The 12,847-nt window shown below is 44.7% G+C and overlaps 1 protein-coding gene across 3 annotated transcripts in view; it reads left to right on the top strand.

The window, feature by feature from the left end:
- The first annotated feature begins 6,588 nt into the window (after positions 1–6,588).
- INTS2 (integrator complex subunit 2) overlaps positions 6,589–12,847 on the top strand; it is a 72,052-nt gene continuing 65,793 nt past the window's right edge. Inside the window, exons 1-4 of one of the 3 annotated variants that reach the window (XM_006167216.3) lie at positions 6,589–6,691; positions 8,389–8,695; positions 10,178–10,316; positions 10,940–11,042. In XM_006167216.3, the coding sequence (XP_006167278.1) occupies positions 6,673–6,691; positions 8,389–8,695; positions 10,178–10,316; positions 10,940–11,042 (568 nt within the window). In that variant the 5' untranslated portion in view covers positions 6,589–6,672. Of the gene's footprint in view, positions 6,966–8,388; positions 8,696–10,177; positions 10,317–10,939; positions 11,043–12,847 lie in introns of all 3 variants that reach the window. The other 2 variants (XM_006167217.3, XM_006167218.3) reach the window with 2 other exon arrangements.

Raw genomic sequence — 12,847 nt, 5'->3', positions numbered from 1 at the left:
TTTTAACATTATTAGTATTATTATTGTTGTTTTAAATTTGAACCAGAGAAAGACAGAAAGAGAGAAAGGGAAAGTGAGAAAGCAAGCCACCAGGTCTGGGATGTGAACTGTGGTTAGCCATGTGGGAATCCAGGGCCTTAACCACCACGCTACCTGCTGGCCCCCGTGAATGTGTTATTTACTGGTGACTTAAAGATGCCCCTGATTCCTTTAGTACCAGGGTTTGTGTTTCCTCACCAAAGAAAGAACCTCCAATGGAGTGTCATTATGTCTATTTTTTTCTCTCAATTTCTTCATCAGGATTTTGGGCACATACACCTGGCATGTTTTTCAAGCTGTCTTAGCCAGGACTGAAACTGTGGTCAGCCATATGGGATCCAGCTCCCTATATACAGGCTTAACCACTGCACTGTGAGGCCAGCCTGCTTAAAACTCCTTTGTGGTTGATTTTTGCTCTAAAGATAAATACCAGAAGTCATGCAGAGTCTGTCCCTTGCCTACTTTTTCTAGCCTCATATGGGCCTCTGTCTGTCTTCCTCCTATCCTCCTAGACATTTGAATTTTTTGAATACCTCATGGTTATTCTTGGCTTAAAACCTTCCCCTAATTTCTAGATACACCGTTGCCTTACATCAGATTCTTTTGTTATATGTTCTTGTAATGCCCTGTATGGAGGCTTAATCATGGTTTTTCAGTTTGTCATTTTCATAGTATTTTTATGCTTGAATAATTAATTCCACAGCCACTATTAAGTTTCATTCTGTGCTAGGGGCAAGGAAATAAAATATGGTCTCTGCCTTCCAAGGACTCACTTTCTATGGAAGAGACAGATTCTAAAAATTACAGTGCCGTGTGTAAACTACTGTGATTGAAGGAAGCAGAGGGAAGTAGGGATACCTTGTCTCGAAGATTTCTTAGCACAGGAATACTGGAGGTGAGATTTAAAGGATACATAGGAGTTTACTACATAAAGACAGTGAAAGACATTGTAGACAAGAGGAGAAGTCCAAGAACAATGAGAAGGATTTAGAAACAAGCAGTTCGAACTGACCAAAGATACCACTGTGGGGGCCAGCAGGTGACGTGATGCATGGCCCCTGTGCGAGGATGACACACAAATTTGTGAAGCCTTCCATATTTTTGTGAAGTGTATTCATGTTGGGTAATCCATTTTACAAGCAGTAGTGATGTAATATGATTATATAAAATAAATTAGAATAATAATTAGAAAAGAAAGAGAAAGAAATCAGAGTAGGGGCTAGCAGGTGGTGTGGTTGAGGCACTGGATTTCCACACTGCCAAATGTGGTTCAAGTCCTAGACTCGGCGACTTGAAACTCACACCACGTGCACGTGTGTGCATGCTCAAAATCCCAAGAGGAGAACGGAGAAGGGATTGCATGGCCATCCCATTTGGGAGGTGATTTCTCATTTTCTCTGTCTCCGTCTCTCTGGCAAGTGCACATGCCCTATAGCAAAATCGCTCTCAAAAATAAATAAATAAATAATAAAATTGGGGCCGGCAGGTAGTGTGGTGGTTAGGGTGCTGGACTCCCACATGGCCGACTACAATTTGAGTCCTGGACCTGGCTGGTGGCTTTCTTATTCTAACTCTCTCTTTCTCCATGTGTCTCTCTGGTTAAACTGAATAATAATAATAATGAAAATAATTCTTTAGAACAATAATAAATAAAATTAAATAAATCTTCAATGTTTTTTTTTTAAGAGGTTTTTGCTATAGGGCATGTGCGCTCACCAAACAGACAGAGAGACAGAAAGCGAGAAATCACCCCCAGGGGAGATGGCCACGCCGCAATCCCCTCTCCTCCGTTCTCTTCTCAGGATCTTGGGCACACACGCACACGCGCCCGGAGTGAGTTTTAAGCCACCAGGTCCGGGACTTGGACCGTGGTCGACTACATGGGAGTCCAGCGACATAGCCATTACGCTAACTGCTGGTCCCCCCAAAAGTTTAAAAAATGTAATTTACTTCATTCTCACTTCTTCCCCTCATTTATTCCCTAAGCCAATGTTTGGATTCCTTTCATGCTGTTCCTATGAAATGACCATCCAGGGTGATTAAGTTGCTTAATTTCTCCCAATCTCAACACAACTGTAAATCACAGGCAATCTGAGGCAATTAACTTGCCTCCAAAGATTAAATCAGATAATAGCTATAAATAATTTAGTATAGTGCCTAGCAAGTGTTCAATAAATAAGTCCTAAATCAATATTACAATAGCTTGGCTTAACTGTGGTGGCATACACTGCTAATATGGTACTACTTGAAGGCCAAGGCCACGAGGGTGGCCCAGGTTCAGTTTCCTGCTCAGTGTAAACAGGCTGGGTCTGTGTAAGGCACCTGTGGTCCTAGCTATCTTGGAGAAGGATCTGACATGGTAAGACCTTGTCTAAAATCTGTCTCTTTCTTGCGCTCATAAATAAATAAGTAAAAGAAAAAAAAAAGAGGAAAAAAGGAGAATGAAGTAGAACATGATTAAAAAATGATGACGTGGTGCCAAGAGGTGGCATGTGGTTCAGGCGCTGGACTCCCACATGGTCCACTAGGGTTTGAGTCCCAGACCTGGTAGCTTGGTTTCTCACTACCTTTCTGTCTCTCTCTGATGAGTACACATGCCCTATAGCCAATTTAAAAAATAATAATACCAAAATACTTCTTAAAAATTTATTTTAAATGATGACATAGTATAGTCTATAGCTCATTAATAATTGTGAGATCTATTATAAACGTACAGTGACCAGCAATTTAAAAAACACAACAGCATCCCCAGGGGGGATGGCCACGCCACAATCCCTTCTCCTCCATTCTCCTCTCGGGATCTTGGGCACACACACACACACGCCCGGTGTGAGTTTTAAGCCACTGGGTCCAGGACGCGAACCGTGGTCGACTACGTGGGAGTCCAGCGACATAGCCATTACGCTAAATGCTGGTCCCCACCTCATGTATTTTTCAAGCTCCCAGGTCAGGGACTTGAATCACGCTGTTAGCTATGTGGGATCCAGCCACCTTAAACATCATGCCACCCGCCTGCCTCAAATAAATAAATGAATAAATATATAAATATACATATACATACTTTTTTAAAAGAATTATTTTATTTAAATTAATTATTTTGATCAGAGAGGGACAGAGCAAGAGAGAGGGAAAGTGAAAAAGCAAGCTGCCAGTTTTGGTACTCGAACCGCAGTTGTCCTTAACTACCATGCCACCTGCTGGTCCCATAAATTTGTGTTTTTAGAGAGATTTTTTTACTATAGGGTATGTTCACTCACCAGAGACACAGACAGAGAGACAGAGAAGAAATCACCCCTATACTGTGTGTGTTTTTCTTTCTTTTCTTTTTTCTTTCTTTTCTTTCTTTCTTTCTTTTTTTTTTTTCTTAACAAAAAGTTTATTATGAAAGTGTACACGACCTGGTTTTTACATCATAGTAAATCAGGCCCGTTGATGAGGGGACATGGATTTTTCTGTTGAACAGCCATTATTTATAGTCGTTCCAAGGCTCCTAACACGATGATACTTCCTCGTATTACCACCATTCCAGCATTGTTCTGTTGCCCACTAGTTGCCATCTCCACACATTCATAAATGGATCAACACCCTGCAATATCCCTTGGACGTGTCTGCCACCATTTCATTTCAATAACTTCTTGTCCATAAGTGTTTTCAATTCAGGAGGGTGAGCTTTGCTCATGGTACCTACTTGGTGGGCTCAGAGATGCCTTTGAATGTGGCAGGCCCAGCTTGTTGCATCTCCCAGGTGTGAGTTTTAAGTCTCTGGATCCCGGACTCAGACTGCAGGTGACTAAGTTGGAGGCAAGCGACCTAACTATTATGCCATCTGCTGGTCCCAATGCATTTTAAATCTATAACAATTATTCAAGTATTAAGAGATTAAAAAATTTGTATTGACATAATTGTACATTTTGTCAGGTACAATGTGATTTCTCAGTATAAGATTAGAGTATGTAATGATGAAATCGTGGTAATGAGTATACTTGTTATATCATCTGTTTGTCATTACTTTGTGCTGAGACCTATAAAAACCATATATTTAGAAATATTATTTTTTGTATTTCCAGAAAACCATTAAAATGGGGCAAAAATAAGGTGCTTTCGCATCAAGGGTCACAGGGTCTCCCTGGGGCCTGTTGCTGAGGAATGGCTAGTGTCCTGCTACCACCTTGTTGCCCCAGCCAAAGATGGCAACATGCCATGCTCACTCCTGAGGAGACTGTGTGTGAACTTGGAGATGGATGGGGATGGGGATAAGACACCCCTCCCTCTGTGAGCCCCTGAACCTGGCATCAGCGGTGGCCTCCCCATAGGATGCTGGGGGAATTCCGGGAGGGTGCTGATCAAATCTTGGTACCTGCCCAGCTACTCTGAGCTGACAGGGCAGAGCGCTCCCCAGACTTCAGCACCCTCCAGGCCTATTTGCCCTCCACAGGAGCCATGACCAGGTGCTGCCAAGGCCTCCCTGATGTGGACCTCCAGGACCCTTGGGGGCCTCTGTCCACCTTCTCCCTGGACACACGTTGGCTGAGGAGTCAGCCTGTGAGGTCCCTGCACATAGGCTGGGTCCCAGCATGCCTTTGGCACCAGAGCAGACCACCATTGGCAGCGGCCTGGATCTCGTCAATGGCCTCCAGCTCTGCCATGCCCTGACCAGCAGGCTGGCCAGCCAGGAACATAGCTCCAAGGGCATCCCCATCAGCAGGCATCATTGTAGGCCTTGGGTGTAGAGCACGTCATTGCAGTGCAGAAAGGACTGCAGGGCAGCTGCCCCACAGGGCCTCACAGCGGTCCTTGAAGATGACATCATGGGTCAGGTCACTTAGCTGTGCCAACTCCCTGGAGTTCAAGGACAGGCCCAGCCCCCCACTGGTGACTATGAGCTCACTGGGCTCTGGAGGATGCTCCACGATGGCCAGGGCACAATATATGCATATTTATTATTATTTTAAAAAATTTTCTATAGGGCACACATGCTCATCAGAGTAAGAGTGAGAAAGTGAGAAAAGCAAGCCACTAAGTCTGAAACTTGAACCATGGTCTGCCATGTGATTTACTGTTCACAGGTTTACTGCCTCAACCACCACACCACCTGCTGGCTTCCCTATAAAATAGTTTTGTTTCCACTTTCCAACAAGATATGTGCTAAACAGCCAATACCTGCTAACCTGCTTAACATGCCAAATACTCATTAATCAGGAATAAAAAATAGTATGAAGATATATAGACTAGTGATTCTTAATATATAGACTAGTGGTCATTTTTCTAGCAATCAGGCTCCTTTTGGGAATTGGCTGAATGTTTCAGACCTTTTTCAGAAGTACCTAGTACTCATTATCTTGAAGATTCTAAATCATTCTTTTTTTTTTTTTTGAGAGATGTTTGCTATAGGGCGCGTGTGCTCGCCAGACAGAGAGAGACAGAGAGACAGAAAGCGTGCAATCACCCCCCAGAGGGGATGGCCACGTCGCAATCCCTTCTCCTCCATTCTCCTCTCGGGATCTTGGGCACGCACCCACACGCGCCTGGTGTGAGTTTAAGCCACCGGATCCGGGACTCGAACAGCAGTTGACTACATGGGAGTCCAGAGACATAGCCATTACGCTAACTGCTGGTCCCCAGGATTCTAAATAATTCTTGAAACTCCACCAATTGCCCTTTCAGGATCTATGGATCCTATGTTAAGAACTCTGAAAAGTTGGGACCAGCAGGTGGTGGGGTATTTGAGGCACTGGATTCCCACTTGGCCGACCAGGATTTGAGTTCCATACCTGGTGGCTTGAGAATCACACCAGGCACCCCTGGTATGTGCCCAAAATCCCAGGAGGAGAAGAGATTATGCAGTGGCCATCCACCCTGGGTGGTGATTTCTCACTTTCATTCTCACTGCCTTTGTTTCTCTCCAGACAAGTGCTAGCGCCCTATGGCAAAAACCTGAAAACAACAACAAACTGAAAGGAATGTTTAACTTCTTACAGTGGAAGTGTGTGGTTGAGAGGAGAAGGTTGGGGATTAGACTACTTTGTACCTTTCTCCTACAAATCCTGGGATTCTGGAATTTTGGTGTTGGGCGAGGACAGACAATTTAAAGAGCACCATTTCCATTAGGGTTCTGTCAAAGAAGGGGATGGGGACTTTGACATTTCTTTTAACGCAAGTTAAAAGGAATGGACTGGGGTCGGGTAGGTTACCCAAATCCCAGAGAATGGAAGGGAAAGGACGGTGGAGTGGGAAGGGGTGTGTGTGGGGTGCCCTTTCTCACCTGCCTTCCGCGAGCAGCCGCGCCCTAGAGCATAAAAACAAAACAAAATTAAGGGGGAAAAAAAATCACGATAATCCTATAACGATGAAACTGAAGTGCTGGGGGGCTCAATGCTTTCTCTAAAAGGGAACAGCTGATGAGCCAAGGAGGGCCTGCTAACTAAGCTCCAAACTTCCAGGGAAGCCCGGCGGGGCGGGACCGGGCGGGACCCGGCAGGGCGGGGCGGGGTGGGGCGGCGCACGGCAGCGGGCTGGGGGCGGGGCCGCGCATGCGCACCGTCGCCTCCGCGCGGATGTCTCTGGGTTTCCTCCCGCAGCCACTTTCCCTTCAGTGCAGTACGGTGGCCGACGGGAGCCAGGCGCTGGGGATGAATGAAGGTGCTGGGTGCAGGTTGAAAAAGTCTTCTCCGCTTTTCCCTCCCTCCAGTCTCGGTTCTGGCTTTGTGCGGAGTCCCCATTCCGCCCCATCTTATCGGCCACGCCGTCGGTCCCGGCGTCTGCGTTTTTTCTCGGTGCCCGCGTCGACTCGGAGCACAGCTGGGGTTTGGGGATCCGGATTATCGCCTAGGCCCAACTTCGGACCGCGCTCTCGATTTCTGCCGCGTCCCGCCTGTAGGACGCGGAATCCGGGTGGGGTCCCGTGAGGCTGGAGGGTAGATCCGAAGGTACGAAGCGTCCGCTTCTCAGGCCTCAGCGCATTCCTCAGACCTTGTCGGCAGCTGGCCAGTCTTCTCAGCCTGAAGGGCTTCTCACTGCGACCCGGGCGATACCTGTGAGCGCTCTGGTCTCGGTGCCTCAGCTCCGTCAGCCCGCCCCTCTTGTAGACCGCTCCTCCTGCTTCAGTGCAAAGCAGTTTCTGCTCACTCGTCTGAACCCACGACTCTGCTAATCTGTGGGTCTTAAGAAGGGATGGCTTTGGCTGGCTGCTTACTGCCTTGTTTTATGTTTTGTTTTGGTAATTTTGATTACTTCTGAAGACAGATGAGTGGCAAGTGGGACTCCTCTTTCTCCCAGAGCTTGTTGCATTTACACCTGCTTTTTAGTCAGCAACACAGGGAACTTAGGCTAGCCTTATGCCTCTAGAGCTTTGAACGACTTTCTTTCTGTCTAGCCAGCGAGGCGATTTACCAGTGTTTCCACCGACTTTTGGAGGGTGGGAAACTTATTTACATGTGTCAGGTAGACATGAAACTAAAGAGGTAGGGAAGAGGTGCCATAACTATGGCCATTCATATACTTTTATTTGTTTTATGGAGTTCATATAACTGAGTAGATAAAGTTTGGGCTGGGACTTAGATGAGGGTCCAGTCTTGGATTTTTGCCTCTAGGTAGTAAGTAACATTACTTTGGGCTTATTACTTACTCTCTGGGCCTAATGTTCCTTCTTTGTAAATGTGCATATTGAAGCAGAAGATTCCTTAGGCTAGAAGAGATATGTATTTTTAAAAATTATTTTAATGGGACCAGCAGTTAGCATAATGGCTATGTCGCTGGGCTCCCACGTAGTTGACCGCGGTTTGAGTCCCAGACCCGGTGGCTTAAACTCAGGCTGGGCGCGTGTGCATGCGTGCCCAAGATCCCAGAGGAGAATGGAGGAGAAGGGATTGCCGTGTGGCCATCCCCCCGGGGGATGATTTCTCGCTTTCTATCTCTGTCTCTCTCTGTCTGGTGAGCGCACGCGCCCTATAGCAAAAAACCTCTCCAAAAAATAAAAAAGTATTTTATTTAACTTTATTTATTTAAATTTGACCAGAGAAGGCCACAGTGAGCGAGCGAGCGAGCGAGCGAGAGAAGTGAGAGGGCAAGCTACCAGGTCCAGGACTTGACACGTGGTTAGCTATGTGGGAGTCCAGTGCCCTTAATCACTGTGCCAACTGCTGGCCCCTGGAAGAGATATTAATGTCCTCTCTTTGTTGATTTTTAGATGACCATACAAACTGGGAGACAGAGAAACTGTGTTTTTAATTTTGTCAGAGACATTGCTAACAGAGGGGCCTATTGAAATGCATCACATTTTCAGGGTTTTTAAAGAGGGCCGTTGGTACTGGTGGAAGTTATACCTGTTTTCATTTGTGTTTTTACTATTAGGATCAACAGTAAACATGACTGAGTGTACAAGCCTTCAGTTTGTCAGCCCTTTTGCTTTTGAAGCAATGCAGAAGGTGGATGTTGTTCGCCTGGCATCGTTAAGTGATCCGGAATTAAGACTTCTCTTGCCCTGCTTGGTGCGGATGGCACTTTGTGCTCCTGCTGACCAGAGCCAAAGCTGGGCTCAGGATAAAAAACTTATCCTTCGACTTCTCTCTGGAGTGGAAGCTGTCAATTCCATTGTTGCATTGCTGTCTGTGGACTTTCATGCTTTAGAGCAGGATGCCAGCAAAGAGCAGCAACTTAGGTAATATAACACATGGGTTGAGATTCACCAATGAATAGGGAATCAGATGTTTTTCAGAGTTTTCAGAGCTCTTTGAGAAAGGATGAGAATCTGAATTTTGGAGAGCATTTTATTTAAGTCTTTTCTGTTTTTAGCTAACATTCTAGGATCTCTTGAATTCTTTTTTTAAATTAAATTTTGCTATAGAGTGCGTGTGTTTGCCAGTCAGAGAGAGAGAGAGGGAAAGTGAGAAAGCACCCCTCAAGGGAATGGCCGTGACATAATCCTGTCTCTTCCATTCTTCTCCAGGGATTTTGGGCACGTACGCACACGCACCAGATGTGTTTTTCAAGCCATTGGGTCTGGAACTTGAGCCACACAGTTGACCGTGTGAGATCTTGCCTCTTTAACCACTATGCCACTGCCTGGCCCTCTTGATTTTTTTTTTTAAGTTTTTACCGTAGGGCATGTGCGCTCTCTGAGGGGGGAGAGAGAAAGTGAGAACTCCCCCCCGCTGGGGGTTGTAGCCACACCTCAGTCACTTTTGTGATTTTTGTCATGCGTGCATATGCATCCGGCATGATTTTCAAGCTGCTGGGTCCAGGGCTTGAACTGTGGTCAGCTATGTAAGAGTTCAGTGCTTTAACCACCACACCACCTGATGGCCCCTTGAATTCCATATTTTTTAAAAAGAATTATTTATTTATTTAATTCTTTTCTTTTTAAAATTTGACCAGACAGAGACAGAGAGAGAGAGAGAAAGGGAATGTGAGAAAGCAAACCACCAGGTCTGGGATGTGAACCGTGGTTGGCCATGTAGGAATCTGGCACCTTGAACCCCCACGCCACCTGCCAGCCCCCTTGAATTCCATGTTATAAAATACTGTATAAAGAAATTTGGCCATGGGACCAGCAGGTGGCGTGGTGGTTAAGACACTCCCAAATGGCTGACCATGGTTTGAGTCCTAGATCTGGTGGCTTGCTTTCTCACTTTCCCTCCCTCTCTCTCTCTCTTTGTGCCTCTCTCTGGTCAAATGAAAATAAATGAATGAATAAATAAAATAAAATGAATCTTAAAAAAAAAAAAAGAAACTTGGCCATGGATAATTGTATTTGATCTAAACCAATAAGGTCAGTTACTCTTAGTAGGAAGTGGTTTGGATAGCTTCCTCTAGATTGGAAGGATTTATTGGAACCACTTTGGAGACTTTAAGCTTACTTGGATTCCCAAAGGTTCTGGGCAGACGTTATATTTTTCCCTGCCCTTTGTGAATCCAGTAGTAAGTCATTGTTACTGGAATTGAGTATTAACTGTGAGTTGTAATGGATTCTTTATATAGATTGTGAAAACTAGAAATAGGCAAACTGAATAGTATTTCAAAATGAGTAACATTTGAAATGTATCCATCTTCTGTAGGTTATTTCAATAGACTATATTTTTATGTGATTACTTCCATAACTTTGTTTTCATAATTATTGCTTTACATGTTTGTACTTCATTAGGCATAAACTTGGAGGAGGCAGTGGAGAGAGCATCCTTGTCTCACAGCTTCAGCATGGACTGACGTTAGAGTTTGAGCACAGTGATTCACCTCGTCGTTTGCGTCTTGTGCTTAGCGAACTGTTGGCAATTATGAACAAGGTGCTTTTCTTTTAACCACAGCTCAAAATATTCATGAATTTATGTCTACACGTTGAACGTTAGAAACAAGCAGCTGCTGTGGGTCAGCAGTAATGCCATCCTCTGCAGTGCTGAGGCTACATGGGAAGTTTCTGTGCTTGTGTCCCAGGGTCTCCCTCTGTACACAGGTTATGCACATACCTGTGATCAGGTTGGCTGAGGCTCATGGTGGATCACAGCATGAAGACCCTGGTGTGGGTACACTGTCGTTTTCTCCCCCTCTCCTCCCCTTCTCTTTCTCTGTCTCTCTCTACTTCTCTCATGGAAGAAATAAATAATCTGAAAAAAAGAAAGAGACAGTTAGGCAAAAACAGGGGAAAAAAGGAACACAGGTTGGGCCTAACCATAGTAGCACACAGTGGTAAATGCTGCTATTTGGCAGGCTAAGGACACATCAGAGAGCTGAATTCAATTTCTGGCCCAGCCTAAAAGCAGACATGGTGGTGTACACCAGAGGCTGAGGAAGGAGGATTGTGAGTGCACACACTCTATGGCAAGAATTTTTTTTTTAAAGTAAGGGATTTAACTTATCTGAAATCGATAGAATTTATTACTTTGTCTCTTTTTTTTTTGTTGTTTTAAAGGTGTCTGAATCCAATGGAGAATTTTTTTTCAAATCTTCTGAGCTCTTTGAGAGTCCAGTGTATTTGGAGGAAGCTGCTGATGTACTTTGTATTTTACAAGCAGGTACTGTATCAAGAGCTAAGATACATTTCTGATATAGTTTTTATTAAGTGATACTCTGTAACTTCTTAACCTGGAACTTATGTTATTTTGGGGGTCATCTAATACAAATATACTTTAAAAGTTTAAGTAAAGGGGTCTGCTCATTGGAACAGTGGTAACACACTACTCAAAAGAAGCCAGATTCCACATGGCAATCCACATGAGGTCCCTTGTCAGGTTGGCCTGAAGGACGTTGGACAGGCATACCAGTGCTCAGGATCTAATGGGCTAGAGAACTGGAGAAAGATGATCATGGCACATACAGTCATGAATAAAGAATTTCTAATTTTTATTTTTTTCTGTATTTTTTTCTTTTTAAAGAATTATTTATCTAATTTTATTTATTTATTTTATTTTATTTTATTTATTTATTTTTAATTTGACCAGAGGGAGAGAGAGAGAGAGAGAGAGAGAGAGAGAGAGAGAATGAGAGAATGTGTGAAAGTAAGCAAGCCACCAGACCCGGGACTCGAAACCATGGTTGGCCATGTGGGAGTATCCAGCACCTTAACCACCACACTATCTGCTGGTCCCTGTATGGTGTGTTTTGCTGGCTGGAGAGAGAGAGAAAAAGAGAGGGAAAGTAAGTAATTCTGAGGGGAATGGCCGTACCACACTCTCTTTTCTTCTGGTCTCCTTTCTGAATTTTGAGAATGCATGCACATGTGCCTTAAGTGATTTTTCAAGCTGCTGGTTCTGGGACTTGAACCATTTAGTTGACCACGTAGGATCCAGTCTCCTTAACCTTTGTGCCACTTGCTGGCCCATGAAAACAAAATTCTTTTTTCTTTTCATAAGAGAAATTTTTACCACAGGGCACATGTACTTGCTAAAGAGACAGACAGAAAGCAGGAAATCACCCCCCGGGGGATGGCCACACCACAATCCCTTCTCCTTCATTCTCCTCTTGGTATCTTGAGCATACATGCGCACATGACTGGTGTGAGTTTCAAGCCTCCGAGTCTGGAACTTGAACTAGCGTTGACCATGTGGGAGTCCAGCACCTTAACCACCACGCCACCTGATGCCACCCCCCCAAAAAAAAAACTTTTAAGAAAAGATTAGACGTCATCAGGTGGCATGGTGATATGTTAATGGGATAAAGTGAAGGGCAGGTGGTAAGTAGAATATAATTTCAGTTCTGTTAAAAGGTAAAACTGGTGCCAGCAGGTGGAATGGTGATTAAGGTGCTAATCTCCCACATGGCCAACCACGGTTTGAGTCCTGGACCCACTGGCTTGAAAAATCACTTTGTGGGACCAGTAGTTAGTGTAATGGCTATGTCGCTGGACTCCCATGTAGTCAACCATGGTTCGAGTCTCGGACTGGTGGCTTCAACTCACGCTGGATGTGTGTGCGTGTGTGCCCAAGATTCTGAGAGGAGAATGGAGGAGAAGGGTGATTTCTCACTTTCTGACTCTCTGTCTCTCTCTCTGTCTGTCTGGCGAGCACATGTGCCCTATAGCAAAAACCTCCAAAAAAAAAAAAGGTTAAAAAAAAAAATCACTCTGGGAGCATGTGCATGCCCAAAATCCCCAGGGAGAATAGAGGAGAAGAGATTGTGTCATGGCCATCCCCTCTGGGTGATGATTTCTCATTTTCCCTCTCTTTGTATCTGTCTGTCTCTCACTCTAGCGAGTGTATGTCCTATGGCAAAAACCTAATAAAAGAAAAAAAAAACATGAGGGAGATTAAAAGAAAATATTTCAGGGCAGGCAGCTGGTGTGGTGGTTGAGACACTGAACTCCCACATGATTGTCCATGGT

Source organism: Tupaia chinensis, unplaced genomic scaffold (genome assembly GCF_000334495.1).
Source record: "Tupaia chinensis unplaced genomic scaffold, TupChi_1.0 Scaffold144642_1, whole genome shotgun sequence".
NCBI lineage: Eukaryota > Metazoa > Chordata > Mammalia > Scandentia > Tupaiidae > Tupaia > Tupaia belangeri.
Note: the sequence above shows the minus strand (reverse complement) of the source record. Positions and strands in the feature narration are given on the sequence as shown.